Source organism: Gymnoscopelus braueri (genome assembly GCF_963280865.1).
Source record: "Gymnoscopelus braueri genome assembly, chromosome: 18".
Taxonomy (NCBI): domain Eukaryota; kingdom Metazoa; phylum Chordata; class Actinopteri; order Myctophiformes; family Myctophidae; genus Gymnoscopelus; species Gymnoscopelus braueri.
Window position 1 is genome coordinate 48,691,825 of NC_137618.1, and position 14,132 is coordinate 48,705,956.

Here is a 14,132-nt window from a genome sequence, read left to right on the forward strand (position 1 = left end):
GGTGTTATAATTATGTACGGGCCCTCATAAGTACCTGTATCTTCCGTATTGTTCAATAAAAAGCATTTTAATCCGATCGGTGGCCATTGTCTCTGGGTTTTTTTTCAACTACGCGGCCGTATCGGTTTGGGCGTGTATTGCAGTCTGATACATTATAACTCTATGAGAAAATGTCCGACGGTCGGATTAATTTTTGAGCGGTGCAACCGCCCCTATATGTGAGGTTTGGACATCGACATTCTCTGCACTGTGATTGGCCACCATTGTACCCCCCTACACCCCTAACCCCTACACATTCAATGCAAATCACTGGCCACCATTGTACCCCCCTAACCCTGCACCGTGATTGGCCACCATTGTACACCCCTAACCCCTACACATTCAATGCTAGCTGTAATATGATTGGCTGACTTTATTGGCTGACTCTATTCAGGACTGTGATTGGCTAGTGAAACACATGACACATGTGCATAGCCCTATAAATAGGACCATGCACTTAAAAAAAACACATGTTTTTTTTTAAGTGAATCACCCATTGTGGACCAACCATTGTTTATTTATTGTTTATTGTTAATAAATTGCACCACCCACTTCAGAAATATTACTTTTCTTTAAGTGAACTTCCATCACTGTGATGACCACTGTGACCACACCGCCCACTTCACACTGGCTGTGATTTTTGGGCGGTGAAACCTATAAGTGAGGTTTGGATATTTGTACAACAAATCCTGCGCTGTGATTGGCCAAAAATGTACCCCGCCTAACCCTGCACCGTGATTGGCCAATCACAGTCTACTCAGGACTGTGATTGGCCAGTGTCACATGACACATGTGCATAGCCCTATATAAGAAACCATAACTTTAAAAAAAAACATAAATTTGTTTTTTTAATTTATGGTTTCTTCCATCATAAAGAGTGTTTCAATAAATGTATTTATTTTTTGTACATGATTGGTTGACTCCATTCAGTATTGTGATTAGCTAGCAAGACACCGCCCACTTCACACAGGGTGTGATTTTTTATTATTATTGAAGAACACGGAAGATACGGGTACTTAGACCCACCCGAAGTGAATTGTAACATCCATGGCCATGGGTTAAGCACTTTATATTTTAAATCTGAACGTTTATGTAGATGTACAGGCTGTAAATGAACAAAGTGCAAACGCCAGGTTGCAGTTCAACAAAGACGTCACGACGACGTGTAGCTGTAGCTGCTTATTTGGGCTTGCTTTCAAGATTCTTTTTGAAAATAGCTGATTTAATAGGGGTGAATTGGGCTTGTTTTCATAGACCTCGTAGCTTGTTTCTCTCACAGAACAACACCAGCACTGGATTTTATCAATACATTTACTTACATTGGCTATTTGAAAATTGCCGATCTACAAGCATGCATTGTGAGCTTGTAGATCTGCTATTTTCAAATACATATTTTATTAAATCTATTATGATGATGATTATTTAATATGCCTATTTTTTACAACACAGATCCTCTATGGGGGTCCCTGGCACTAAATAGAGTGGACAGCTGACTGAAAGGTGTCAATGGGGGAGTGATTAGAGGAGTGGCTAGGCTGAATAAATTACCCATTGTTCACGCCCATTACCTGGAGCTGAGAGGTGCTCGAAGTGACAATTCTTTAGAAGGGATTATCTCAGTTTGCACTATTATAGATAAGCAGATTCAAATGAGCACATATTCTTCAAATATGTTCCGATTTCAATGAATGATACATCATATGAAAGTTTATATTCTGTACTTTAATAATCTGTACAAAAATGCTTGCGGCATAAAGCATTGTACCCAGTCACATATAAGGAGTTCCCAATGCAGCTACGCCCAAATATGGAGTGTGTTGTCTAACCTCAATGTGTCGTCATGGCATCAGGCGCAAACAAACCAGTCAGCTCCATATATGGGCACAAAAGGGGGCATGTCCATATATGGGCATATACTGATGACGTCAGCGATCTCCAAATATGGGCATTAAAGGGACAAGGACTGACAGATACAGAGATCTCCATATTTAGGCATATTGGTCGGATCGGTGGGGCAACATAGGTGTGAGGGCCGTGTAGCTGCCCAAACCTCTAGTTCAGCGGCGTAACGAGGCAATGTTGGTAACCGTGGGCCCTCAACCCCCCCCCCCCCCCCCCGCCGCGACCGCTGGGGATTTAAAACAGAACAGAACACAGAAAACAAAAGCCCAAACTGCGCATTTCGGTCTATAAAACAAGAGGACAGCGGCGTACTGTACAGTAGTTACGAGGTCTAGATGAACGTGTACCTCGCCTCTTCTGACTTCCAGTGTTGCCAGATTTTGCGAGGGAATCAAGCAACCAGGTCTATGATATTTTATTATTTTATTTTACAGACACTGTAACCACCAGGCACAGGTGGGCCCCAAATGACTCTGGGCCCCAACGCAACTGCGTTGTTTGCGTCACGGTAGTTACGCGTCTGCTCTCGTTATTACAAAACATACATTAACCACATGCAGCAATGATTACTATCAGTATTAAGGAGCTTTAACTTTTAACAAAAAACGTTTAGTTTTAACCAATAAGTATCACTTGCTCTACCTTTAACTCGAGAGTTAAAGGTATCCTTCCGGGTGCATTTGGTCACATTTGTACACTCAGACTCAGAGTACACTAGCACTCAGAGTTACAAATGGATACATTGACACTGAGGATTGTACTGTCTAACACCAGTGTCTACTAGTATCCTGGTCTGACATTGAACTGTTTTCCTTGCAGTCTTTGGTAGTAAATTAAAGCGCCACGACTTCCCCATAACATCGAGAGTTCCTAATCCATCCTCAGAAGCACAGATAAGTACAGGGATGAACCGCTAATCTGACCGTCTCTTAGATTTACTTTTAGATTGTGCAGGGCAAACAGCGTGGCTGTTGACACACTGACTGTCAAAACAACACATTACAGGAGGCACCATAAAACACTATTATTAACCATGTTGGGTAAGATTATATATATAAAAGCTTTCCTCTTCTACCCTGGATTTGAGCCTGGTTTCCTGCGCAAATCCTGAAATTATTACCATTGCTAGTAGAGCCTGCCTGCTTGCTTTAGGGGATAAATTGAATCTTGACCTTCCGGTCAAAATTTGTGTCAGATCCTGTGTCTAGGTGAGACATGACCTTTGACACAATCAGAATGTCTCAATAGAAGAGCAGGGAGACAAAATACAACCAACAAAAGTAGTCATACCGCATAGGCTACTGTTGTCTCCGCCAGGCCAAAGGCGTGGCCGAGACTATGTTTTCGCCCACTATGTGTGTGTGTGTGTGTGTGTGCATGTGTGTGTCCGTACAGGTGGAGATTTTCTGTGCCTCCTCCAGATGTATTATAGCTCGGATTACCGTATGCCCATATATGGCCATGTCTGATGTCACAGCACTGACGCCACAGTGCTGACGTTACAGATGGCTGACATCGTAGACTGGCCCTGAAATATTTTGTGTCTACTGAATTGTGCCCAAATATGGACGTGTGTGACCTCACAGTACTGAGTACCCTAGCCAAACATGGACATGCCTGATCGCAAATTTCTGTATATATATGGAACTTTCTCATCACGCAAGAAGTTAATTCAATTGTTGAAAGATGCAGTGATTTAAAGATGTTGTATACAAGGATGGAGACAGAGACACAGAGAAAGACAGAGCAAGGAGGAAGAAAAACAGAGATAATAGGAGACGGAGAAGGACAGAGAGGCAGAGACGGAGAGAGACAGAAAAACAGAAGAAGATGGCGGGCAACAAGTCTGGAACAACGTTTGGGCAGCCTCATCTTTCCAGACAAGATATAAATGCTCTGGATGTATCAACACTGATCCCTCTCTCTCCTGAGATCATCAGCAGACAGCCCACTATCAATATTGGAACCATTGGTCATGTGGCCCATGGGAAGTCCACAGTGGTAAAGGCCATCTCCGGTGTGCACACTGTCAGGTTCAAGAATGAGCTGGAGAGGAACATTACTATCAAGCTTGGATATGCCAACTCCAAGGTGTATAAGCTAGACGACTGTCCAAGGCCAGAATGCTACAGGTCGTGTGGAAGCAGCACTCCAGACGAGTTCCCCACAGACATCCCTGGTACAAAGGGCAACTTCAAACTTGTCAGACACGTCTCATTTGTAGACTGTCCAGGTCACGACATTTTGATGGCCACAATGTTGAACGGAGCTGCTGTCATGGATGCGGCCCTCCTGCTGATCGCGGGTAACGAGTCATGTCCGCAGCCCCAGACATCAGAGCATCTGGCAGCCATAGAGATCATGAAGCTCAAACACATTCTAATCCTGCAGAACAAGATCGACCTGGTGAAAGAGAGCCAGGCCAAAGAGCAGTACGCACAGATCCTCAACTTCATAAAGGGCACAGTGGCGCAAGGCGCCCCAATCATTCCCTTCTCAGCCCAGCTTAAGTACAACATAGACGTTGTGTGTGAGTACATCGTCAAAAAGATCCCAGTACCAATCAGAGACTTCATCTCAGAACCCAGACTCATCGTTATCAGATCATTTGACGTGAACAAGCCTGGTTGTGAAGTAGATGACCTGAAAGGTGGTGTAGCTGGAGGCAGCATAATAAAGGGTGTGCTCAAACTGGGTCAGGAGTTGGAGGTGCGTCCAGGAATCGTGACCAAAGACAAGGAAGGAAGGCTGATGTGTAAGCCAATCCTTTCCAAGATCGTCTCCCTGTTTGCTGAACACAATGACCTGCAGTATGCTGTGCCTGGGGGCCTTATCGGTGTCGGCACTAAAATCGACCCAACGCTGTGCAGAGCAGATCGTATGGTGGGCCAGATGCTGGGTGCTGTCGGAGCACTGCCGGAGATCTTCTCTGAGCTGGAAATATCTTACTTCACCCTCCGGAGGCTGCTGGGAGTCCGCATGGAGGGAGACAAGAAAGCTGCCAAGGTCCAGAAGCTAACCAAGAACGAGGTGCTGATGGTGAACATCGGTTCGTTGTCCACAGGAGGCTGTGTGAGTGCCGCCAAGGTAGACTTGGCCAAGATTGTCCTGACCCACCCCGTCTGCACAGAGGTCGGCGAGAAGATCGCCCTGAGTCATCGTGTGGAGAAACATTGGCGTCTGATTGGCTGGGGTAAGATCAGGAGTGGTGTGACCATCGCACCAACAGTGGACAACAACTGAGGAGACTGTCATTGTGGCAATATTAATATCAACAAGACGCCACTCCCATCACACTCTTCATGCGCAAAAGGAGGACGAAGGGTGTCAAGGGAGGAAACAAAAGATAAACAAAAAAAAGGAAAACGTTTTTTTCTTTTCAATTATCAACATTGGCCATCATCTTCAGTTTAAAAGTGCTTTATTTATAAAACACAAAATTGTTTTACACACAAAAAGAAATACAATTATACAAGCTTTAGTAAGTTCTCACTCTAAACCCCTTTGTTCAGAGGACATATAGACACTAATAACAAATATAAAATAAATACTGCATAAATATAAATTCCGCTTAAAACATAGTCATTTACCAACCAACTGTAGCGTAGTTATTAACAACAGCTTGAACAAAATATCTATACACTAGAGAGGGTCGCTTGTAATAAATCTATTAATTTATATAATAATCCCTTTGATTGGCTAGAGGGACGCATGACGAAATAAAATCCTATAAATAGGTGTGTCACTTCAAAAAGCAGTTTACGTTTTTTGAAGTGAGGTAAGACAGGATCAATCAGTCTTGATTGGAACAGTACCTTCCAGTCCAAATCACCCGTCCGTGCGTGTGTGTGTCCCTCTGAGAACACCTAACATTGGTCAAGCAAAGGCGCAGAAGGCCAAAGCTAAGAAAGCATACTCATCTACAACAGTAACACAGAAGAGGACTATAGAGTTGAATTGATCCCACAACAAGGCCGAAGTCTTAATACTGTAACAATTGGCCGCCTTGATCAAATACATTATGTAGCACTAGAGAAAACTGACATAGATCAAACACACCAATCAACTGCTGAAACTGTTCAAGACAATGAAGATGAAGAAGACAGACAAGCATTTGAACAAACCAGTCAATTACGACTCCCATATGACACATTGCTTCAAGAAGAACATCTTTTAGATGCAGACACTACATATTCAGTCGCCCCTGCAGAACACCAAAAACCACGCGCATTCTACCAAGACGACCCGTTCTACCAAGACGACCCGTGCTATTAAAATAGCACGGGTCTGCTGGCGGAGACTTGTGCTCCGAGGAGCACATTTTCTAGTTAATTTTGTATCCAATTTTATCCCCAATTTAGCAATGCCAATTATATCATCCCAACACATATTTGTGTGTTGTCACTGCTGTTGTATCCTACTGACTCACCTGCCAGTGAGGAGCCCCCACCGTGAGGGCGTAATTAGGAGTAGGACGAAGGCTCTACGTAGAGCCTTCGTCCTACTCCTCCCGCACAACAGTGCCTGCTGACAGGTGCCGCCCCAGCCCCAAGGAATACGTGCAGTGATATCACCCTCCCTGCCCGGGTTACCAACCCCGACCCACGTTGGCTCGTATAGCGCCACCAGCAGCGGCGTAGCGTGGAATCTAATGTTGACCGGGCCAGGATCTGTATTCCCCCCCCCCCCCCCCCCCCCGCTGTGATTAATTAAACGACCATAAAGAGACATAAACAACATTTTGGACTCCTTAGGACATGATCTAACAGTAGCCTATTTGCCTCCTACAGACTACGGTAGCCTACTTAACAAGTCACACTTGGACCATTGATATGCAGGAGTAGGCAGCTTTTAGCTTTGTAAGAGGTGCGAATGGGGCAGCCAACGTATCGCTGCAGTAATGTGAGCGTCGCGGCCGGCGGCTGTGTCTATTGTTGTCGGACCAGAATTATTTTTTCTGGCAAATCTTGCCCAGGAGTTTGAGCAGCTAAACGGGGCAGGCAGGGTCTTTACTGACCGGGCCGTGGCCCCACTGGCCCTCATGATGCTTCGCCTCTGGCCACCAGGAGGCCAATTTCTTTTGATATTACTCATACAGATTTTGTCCAAACATCACGCAAATCGGTACACATTAACTCTTTTAGTCATGTCATCAACACGGACCTGTCCGATTGTTCATATTTCATCCATATTGGCTAAGCTTGACTCCTACTACCTGGCCTGGCGGAGACCTGTGCTCCGAGGAGCAGATTTTTTCTAGTTTCGTCTTTTTTCGTGTTCATCCACCTTGGCATTTTTATTGTTGTATTTTAATGCCATTTTTCAATTATTTTCTAGAATGCAGCTGGTGTTCTGGTAGCACTGGCAATGCTTGTTGTGAATGTAAGGTCTCGTGTAAAGGACCTTACAGAGTTTACCCGAGGATCGTGTCACTTTGTCCTACATCTGCTCCGCGTGTAAGACGCTTTGTCTCTGGTTGGATCTGCCCGCCCATCATTCAGGAGGAGAGAGAGAGAGAGAGAAAGAACGAGGGCTGTTTCCTCTCTCTCTCTCTCTCTCTCTCTCTCTCTCATTCTCTCTCCGGTGAGCGTTGCCTCCGTGACTATCAGAAGGATCCAGGCCTGACTCTAATTCAACAGGACTGTCATAGCTCATGAAAAAATCATGCCGTATAATCAAATCGGAGTAAAAACCCTGCAACCGGGGCCCTCGCGGGACTTTCCACGCGCCCTGAATATTTCATGTAATGGAGCTCAGCGCGCCCACCACCACCACGAGAAGAAACTCTCAACAGTTCAGGATTGCGTGCAAATATTGACTGGAAGTACATGGGGGCCCGCGAGGGTTTGCTTCGCTCTCGCCACCGAGCCCGAGTGAGTTTTTATAAATAATGGTAATCGCATGTGACACGTGGCACAGCAGGGGGGCTCCTCCCACACCACTCACACACAGCCTGGGACGGACGGGGGGCTCTCCGTGTTAGAGCTAAAAACTGAGAGAGAGAGAGAGAGAGAGAGAGAGAGAGAGAGGCAGAGAGAGAGAGAGAGAGAGAGAGAGAGAGAGAGAGAGAGAGAGAGAGAGAGAGAGAGAGAGAGAGGAGAGAGAGAGATGTGGGAGGGTTTGAGTGCGGAGGTGGTGAGGGGGGACTGGGGAGAGAGAAAGAGAGAGAAAAAAGCGCCCTGATGCATATGAATCGACAAATGTCTGTTTTGGCTGCCGAGAACGGAGCTCAATTGTAGGTCTGCGGAAACATCAAAACACAATTCAGGGCTGACACGCGGTGGGGAGCAGCAGGGGAGGAGAGGAGAGGAGAGGAGAGGAGGGGAGGGGAGGAGGCTGAAACTCTTCTCCTCTCCTCCTCGCCCAGGCTGAGAGCACTGCACTGCACTGCGGCTGGCTGGCTGGGCTGCCAGCTGTGGTGGAAGAAGTACAAGGACTCATATCCATATTATAGACATTACACAATATAGAAATAACTCTGTTTAAGTAAAAAGTCTGGTATTCAACATTTACTTGAGTAGAAGTACAAAAGTATTGGCATCTCTAGCAGTGTTGATTTTGTCGACTAAAACTATGACGAAAAATGTTCGTCGACTACCTTTTTGCACTGACGAAAACTAAATAAAAACTAGACTAAAATGTTAGGGAGGGACTAGTGGAGAAGAGATCCAGTAGAACTAAGACTGGTTGCGCTCGGGTGTTGCGCTCTGAAAATAGCAGATCTACAAGCTCACATAGATCGGCTATTTTCAGCATGCAACCGACTAAAATCTTATATTTAGTCGACTATAACTAGACAAAAACTAAAACATTTCAGATGACTAAAATATGACTAAAACGAAATGGAATTTTATTCAAAAGACTATGACTAAAACGTAATAAAAATTTGCTGTCAAAATCAACACTGATCTCTAGGTCGTCCTCAGACGAGCCCTCCATCGTCGCCTCCAGTCATCCCCGGTTCTCCATACATCTGGCCAGCTCGTCGGTACTTTGCTCTCGTGCATCTTTCTTGAGTAAGTCCACGTATGTTAATGTGGGACGTCCTCGTGACCGGTGCCCATGTGTTGGTTTCCACAGCTCCAATTTGCTGGCTGGCAGTTCTTTAATGTGTTTTAGCACTGTCCTGCCAGTGTCATTCTCCTAGAGCAGCTATTTTCTCGCTCACCCTTGGTATTCCCTCAAACAAATTCTTGTTGGTAACATGTGTACTCTTGCTGATGTTAAGTACTGCACGCAACATTATCGTCATCAAAATATACTTAAAGTACCAAAAGTACAAATTAAAAAAGCACTCCTCATGCAGAATGTCCCACTTTGCAAGTTTTAAAATGTCATTTCAATGTACAGCACAGATTATAATTATTGTTGTTGTTACTATTACTCGTATTATATATCCTATTATATATTAAGGAAAGCTCTGTCTGTCAGTCAGTCAGTCTGTTCCGCATGGTTCTCCTCAGTGGGTTGAGCAATTGATCTGAACTTGCACACATGTAGGCACTGACTGTTATGTCTGTTTTTCACTTTCCCAAAATGTAAGATGTTTATTAGCGTTTTTGTGTAAACACAGGAGATTCGGAATTCGGGCTATGGGATCTGTCACCCAGGTTACAGCCCCTCAGGCTATGGGATCTCTATAAACAACTTCTCTCTTTGTCCTGTTTATTGCTGTATAAGGGAGATTTACCAGATGAAATTACAGGAAGTGACAGATATCTTATGAAAATATTCATGGCTGCAGGGAAAAAAGCCATTACTCGTAAATGGCTACAGACAGAATCTCCACCTGCAGAAGATTGGCTTCAAATAGTGCTAACTTGAGGTTGAAGAGAGAGATTTTTTGAAGAAATGGGGAAAATTGATTGACTATACTTATGAGCGACAAGAGGTCTAGGGAATAGGATGTATGCTTAACATACATACTCATGCATACGTACATACGTGATGCATAGATACTTACTGTAGAATACATTTTAAGGAGAAGGTATTATACGTGGGATAATATTAAAAATAAAATACAAATAAACTGGTTGTTTGAAAGAATGAAAAGAGCTAAAATCTCCCTTTTAGTTTTTACACTTTATTGTTCAATGTTGCTCCCACCCTTTTACTTGTGACCAAAAAAGTACTGTTTTTGTGTGCAATCTCCTATTAATTAACATAGAACATCATTTGTCCTTTATTTTTTATATAAGATGATGTCCAGCAACATATGTCTATTTGTTTTGTTTGTCTTTTGTTTTGTGTGTTGATTTGTTCATGAAAAATGAATAAAATTCAAGTGAAACAAAAAGAAAATCAACTTCTCATGGTTGTGGGTGGCAAACGTCATTACAAAGAAAATGTACTTTGTACTTTTTTTTAAATACTTTTGTCCACCACTGGTAGGCACTGGCAAGGACACATCAGGAGACGTCTGCGGTAGCCGCTAACCGCTGACTGCTGACCTTGCGGTGAACACATTTCCTCTCCGTGTCACGTTGGCTGAGTTCGATCAGTTACTGTTTATCGTCTCCGTCGGGTGGAAACCTCAGATGTCCAAAACTGTTACTTTTCAGGATTCAAATTCAATAATAGCAAAAGTAGCAGATCTAAAAGCTCAAAACGTGTCGCTTCGCGCCGCGTTTGGAGCTTGTTGATCTGCTACTTTTGATGCTTTTGTGTGACGCTGTAAGTGTGATAAAATAGGCCATTGTTTTACAGAAAAACACAAAAGGTTAAAACATGGAGATAGGAGTTTTCTGCCCGTCAGCAACGACATGTGAACGGAGCAGGAGTTCAGAGGAAGGCCCTCTGGGGGAGAGACCTCTAAAGAAAATGTCACTTCCACCTCAGTGGGGGGATATCCTTATTTTTATTTTATTTCAGACATGACATGGTGGCCGGCACCTTATTAACCCTCATACATTAGTAATGGTTCCACAGGAGAGCGAAATGGAGAAGAAAGAAAGTTTATTTGAAGCGCACCGGTGTATTACACATGTGCGCGCCACCTCCCCAGAGTCATGCCTGTTTTTTTCATGGCTTTTGATCAGATGAAATTAATATTACATAACTGGGAACACGAGGGGAGGGATGGAGAGAGATTTGATAAGAGCTCTCTCTCTCTCTCTCTCTGTGTACAGCAGCACACGCTGCATGCATGGGCCGGGGCGCGGCTTTTAGGGCACTTTTTCCCCCCACGCATGCGCACTAATGCGACCGTGCACGCACAACCTGATGCCAAACTTATGCTCCGTTTTGCAGCGGTGTCGCTCACCAGAAAATAGCCAATCCACAAGCCCATAATCCATGGTGGAAAGTAGCTACGAGCATGCACTGTGAGGTATTTTTTACCTTTCCAATCCAATTTTCACGCCAACATTATCACTTTTGCTCCACGACTACAATTATTTGTATTTAGTATTGCAAAACATGCATTAACCACTTCAACCCTATAATAATTCCGCTATTTGTATTTGTAAAATATCAGATCTACAATTTCACATTGCGTCGTTGTGAGATTGTAGATCTATTATTTTCCACAAAAAAAAAATAATAATTTTGAAAACTTCTGAAATGGGACATTCTGCGGATTGAGCACTTTTACTTTGGCAGTAGCCTACTCTTGCACTTTTACTTAAGTAGACTACATCTTGAATACCGGACTTTTACCCGTAACAGACTATTTATACATTGTGGTATTGCAAGTGAACAAAACCGTGTACTCCTTCCAGCACTACAGCTCATAAGGCATCGCCGACGCTATTTTAGGCGCGCAACTGGCGTAGCATAAAACCAGCCATTACAGAATCCCCCCCCCCCTTCCCTTAGGCTGCCTGCCGTCTATACCACAGACGTTTCGTCCATGAAGCATCGCTCAAAAACAGAGTACCGTCTTCAGACAGACAGACAAGACAAGACAGCGTGAAGAGCTAAACTGTATACGTGCGTGCGTGTGCTGGTAATGGTGCCGGGAGTGGTTGGTGGTGGTGCCGCCGCCGTTCGCGTCGTATTATCTCGTCTCTCTCAGACGCCGTAATTGAAGCCTCTCTCTACGCTGTTATGAGTCTGGGTGAGAGGCAAATAAATGCATTCCCCCCCCCCCCCCCACTCTCTCTTTAAGCTAATGCTAGAAATCCGATCCTGTCTGCAGATATTTACTGTGGGGGCCCCGTGCCGCCTAGCGAGGCTGTCTGTGCCCGTAAGCCCCTGCACATTACGCCTGATTTATCAATCGGCCTGTTTATCTCACTGGAGTGTGTGTGTGTGTGGAGAGAGAGGGGAGGAGGGAGGGGGGGAGGGGGGGGCTCAGACAAAAGAAGAGAGAGAGAGAGAGAGTAAGAGAGCATGCTGTAAATTCCCATTATTAGATGAAGTGTGATGAAGCTGTGGAGGAGAGGGGAGGAGACAGAGAGAGAGAGGGGAGGGAAGGAGGAGAGAGAGAGAGAGAGAGAGAGAGAGAGAGAGAGAGAGAGAGAGAGAGAGAGAGAGAGAGAGAGAGAGAGAGAGAGAGAGAGAGAAAGTGGAGGATGTGGGAGGGAGGGAGGGAGAGAGGAGGAGAGGGGGAGAGAGAGGGGGAGACAGAGAGAGAAGAGAGGGGAGAGAGGATGAGAGGGGGAGAGAGAGGAGAGCGAGGTTTCGATATGGCGTCGGTACAAGATAGCAGGCATCATCCGTAAGAGGAGAGGGAGAGGAGAGGAGAGGAGAGGAGAGGAGAGGAGAGGAGAGGAGAGGGATCATTAGGAGAGTCAGTGTGAGCTGATGTTTTATAGTTTTGCTAAGAGTTGATTTACTTTGCTCACTGGAGGTGTCTTCTTCTTCTCCCCTCCGCTCTGCTGCCGAGAAAACACTGTAAACTTTAACGGCATGAGGCCAACACCACCGCCCATGTTATTACCCCCGTTGGCCCCCCAGGGGGCACACCGGGCCCACTAACACTTTATGACACAGATGGTTAACGTTTTATTTTTTACCTGCAATCCCGAAGGGCCACGACACTATTATTATTATTATTAATATTATTATTATCCCATGAAGACCTGAGGCAGATTCTACAAATGCGAAACGATTCTAGGACGTAGCGCGTGGAAGGAACACGTTATTCCAACCAGTTCCTTTCCCCTCCATCAGGCGCCCCGGTTGACCAGGGGGAGGCAGTATAGACCAGGATTACTGCATGTTTATGTGAGGGTACCTACCCTAGGAGACACGGGGAGAACATGCAAACTCCACACAGAGAGGCCTTTTCGCCAACCCCACCTAGGGTATCTGCTATTTTTGAATAGCCAACGGGTAAAACAAAAATCCCTAAGAGGCACACCACTATTATTAGGATTATTATTATCATTATTATTACCGTTATTATTCATATTATTATAATACCACGTGACAGACCTTGAGGCTCATTTTGTTTATCCAGCCCTTCACAAAGAGCAGGCCATCCCTTGAGAAGGCGTTGCTTATTGCCACGTGGAAAGATAAACAGATCGTGTTTCGGCACTCTAGAGTAGACTACTCAGACTATGAATATAAATCTGAATTTGTGTTGAGCTCACACCCAATAGGTGGTGGAGACCGATTAAGGGTTAGCGCATTTCCTTACATTATTATAAAGAAAGTAAGTATAAGCCTTGCTGAGCCATGTGGCCCAAGGGGGCAGGAGCCTATGTCCCGTTTCTGCAGCGTGAGACAGCTTGATGTACAAGTACACCCCGAGCACATGATGCTATCATGCTACTGTAGTATGTCGCAGGGACTTACGCCGATCCAACCCTTGATGCTGAGTGTGAGGCAGTGTTGATTTCATCGACTAAAACTATGACGAAAAATGTTCGTCGACTACCTTTTCTTCACTGACGAAAACTAAATAAAAACTAAATAAAAACGAAGCTATGACGACTAAAACTATGACTAAATATACTGACAATTTTGTCAACAAATAAGAACTAGACTAAAATCTTACTGAGGGACTATAGTGGAGAAGAGATCCAGTACACACAATGTAATTTACAGCTAAACATTGCTCTCAAGAAGGTCTGAAAACATTTGAAGTGAGAAATAGACAATGCGGTGACCTGAAAATGTATTCTACAGTATTTGATCAACACTTCCTGTTGTTTTCCGAGGCGACCGTGTTGCACTGGACGGACGGACGCACCTGGCATAAATTGGCATAAACACTTTTATTACCATAAGCAATGAAGTAC

General features: G+C 44.6%; 1 protein-coding gene across 1 annotated transcript; it reads left to right on the forward strand.

The window, feature by feature from the left end:
* Positions 1-3,771: 3,771 nt before the first annotated feature.
* On the forward strand, positions 3,772-5,184 carry LOC308073403 (eukaryotic translation initiation factor 2 subunit 3-like; the record flags this gene model as incomplete). The annotated part of the gene is made up of 1 exon (XM_080412277.1): positions 3,772-5,184. The coding sequence occupies one exon, from the start codon at positions 3,772-3,774 to the stop codon at positions 5,182-5,184; it is 1,413 nt and encodes a 470-aa protein (XP_080268403.1).
* Between the last annotated feature and the right edge of the window lie 8,948 nt (positions 5,185-14,132).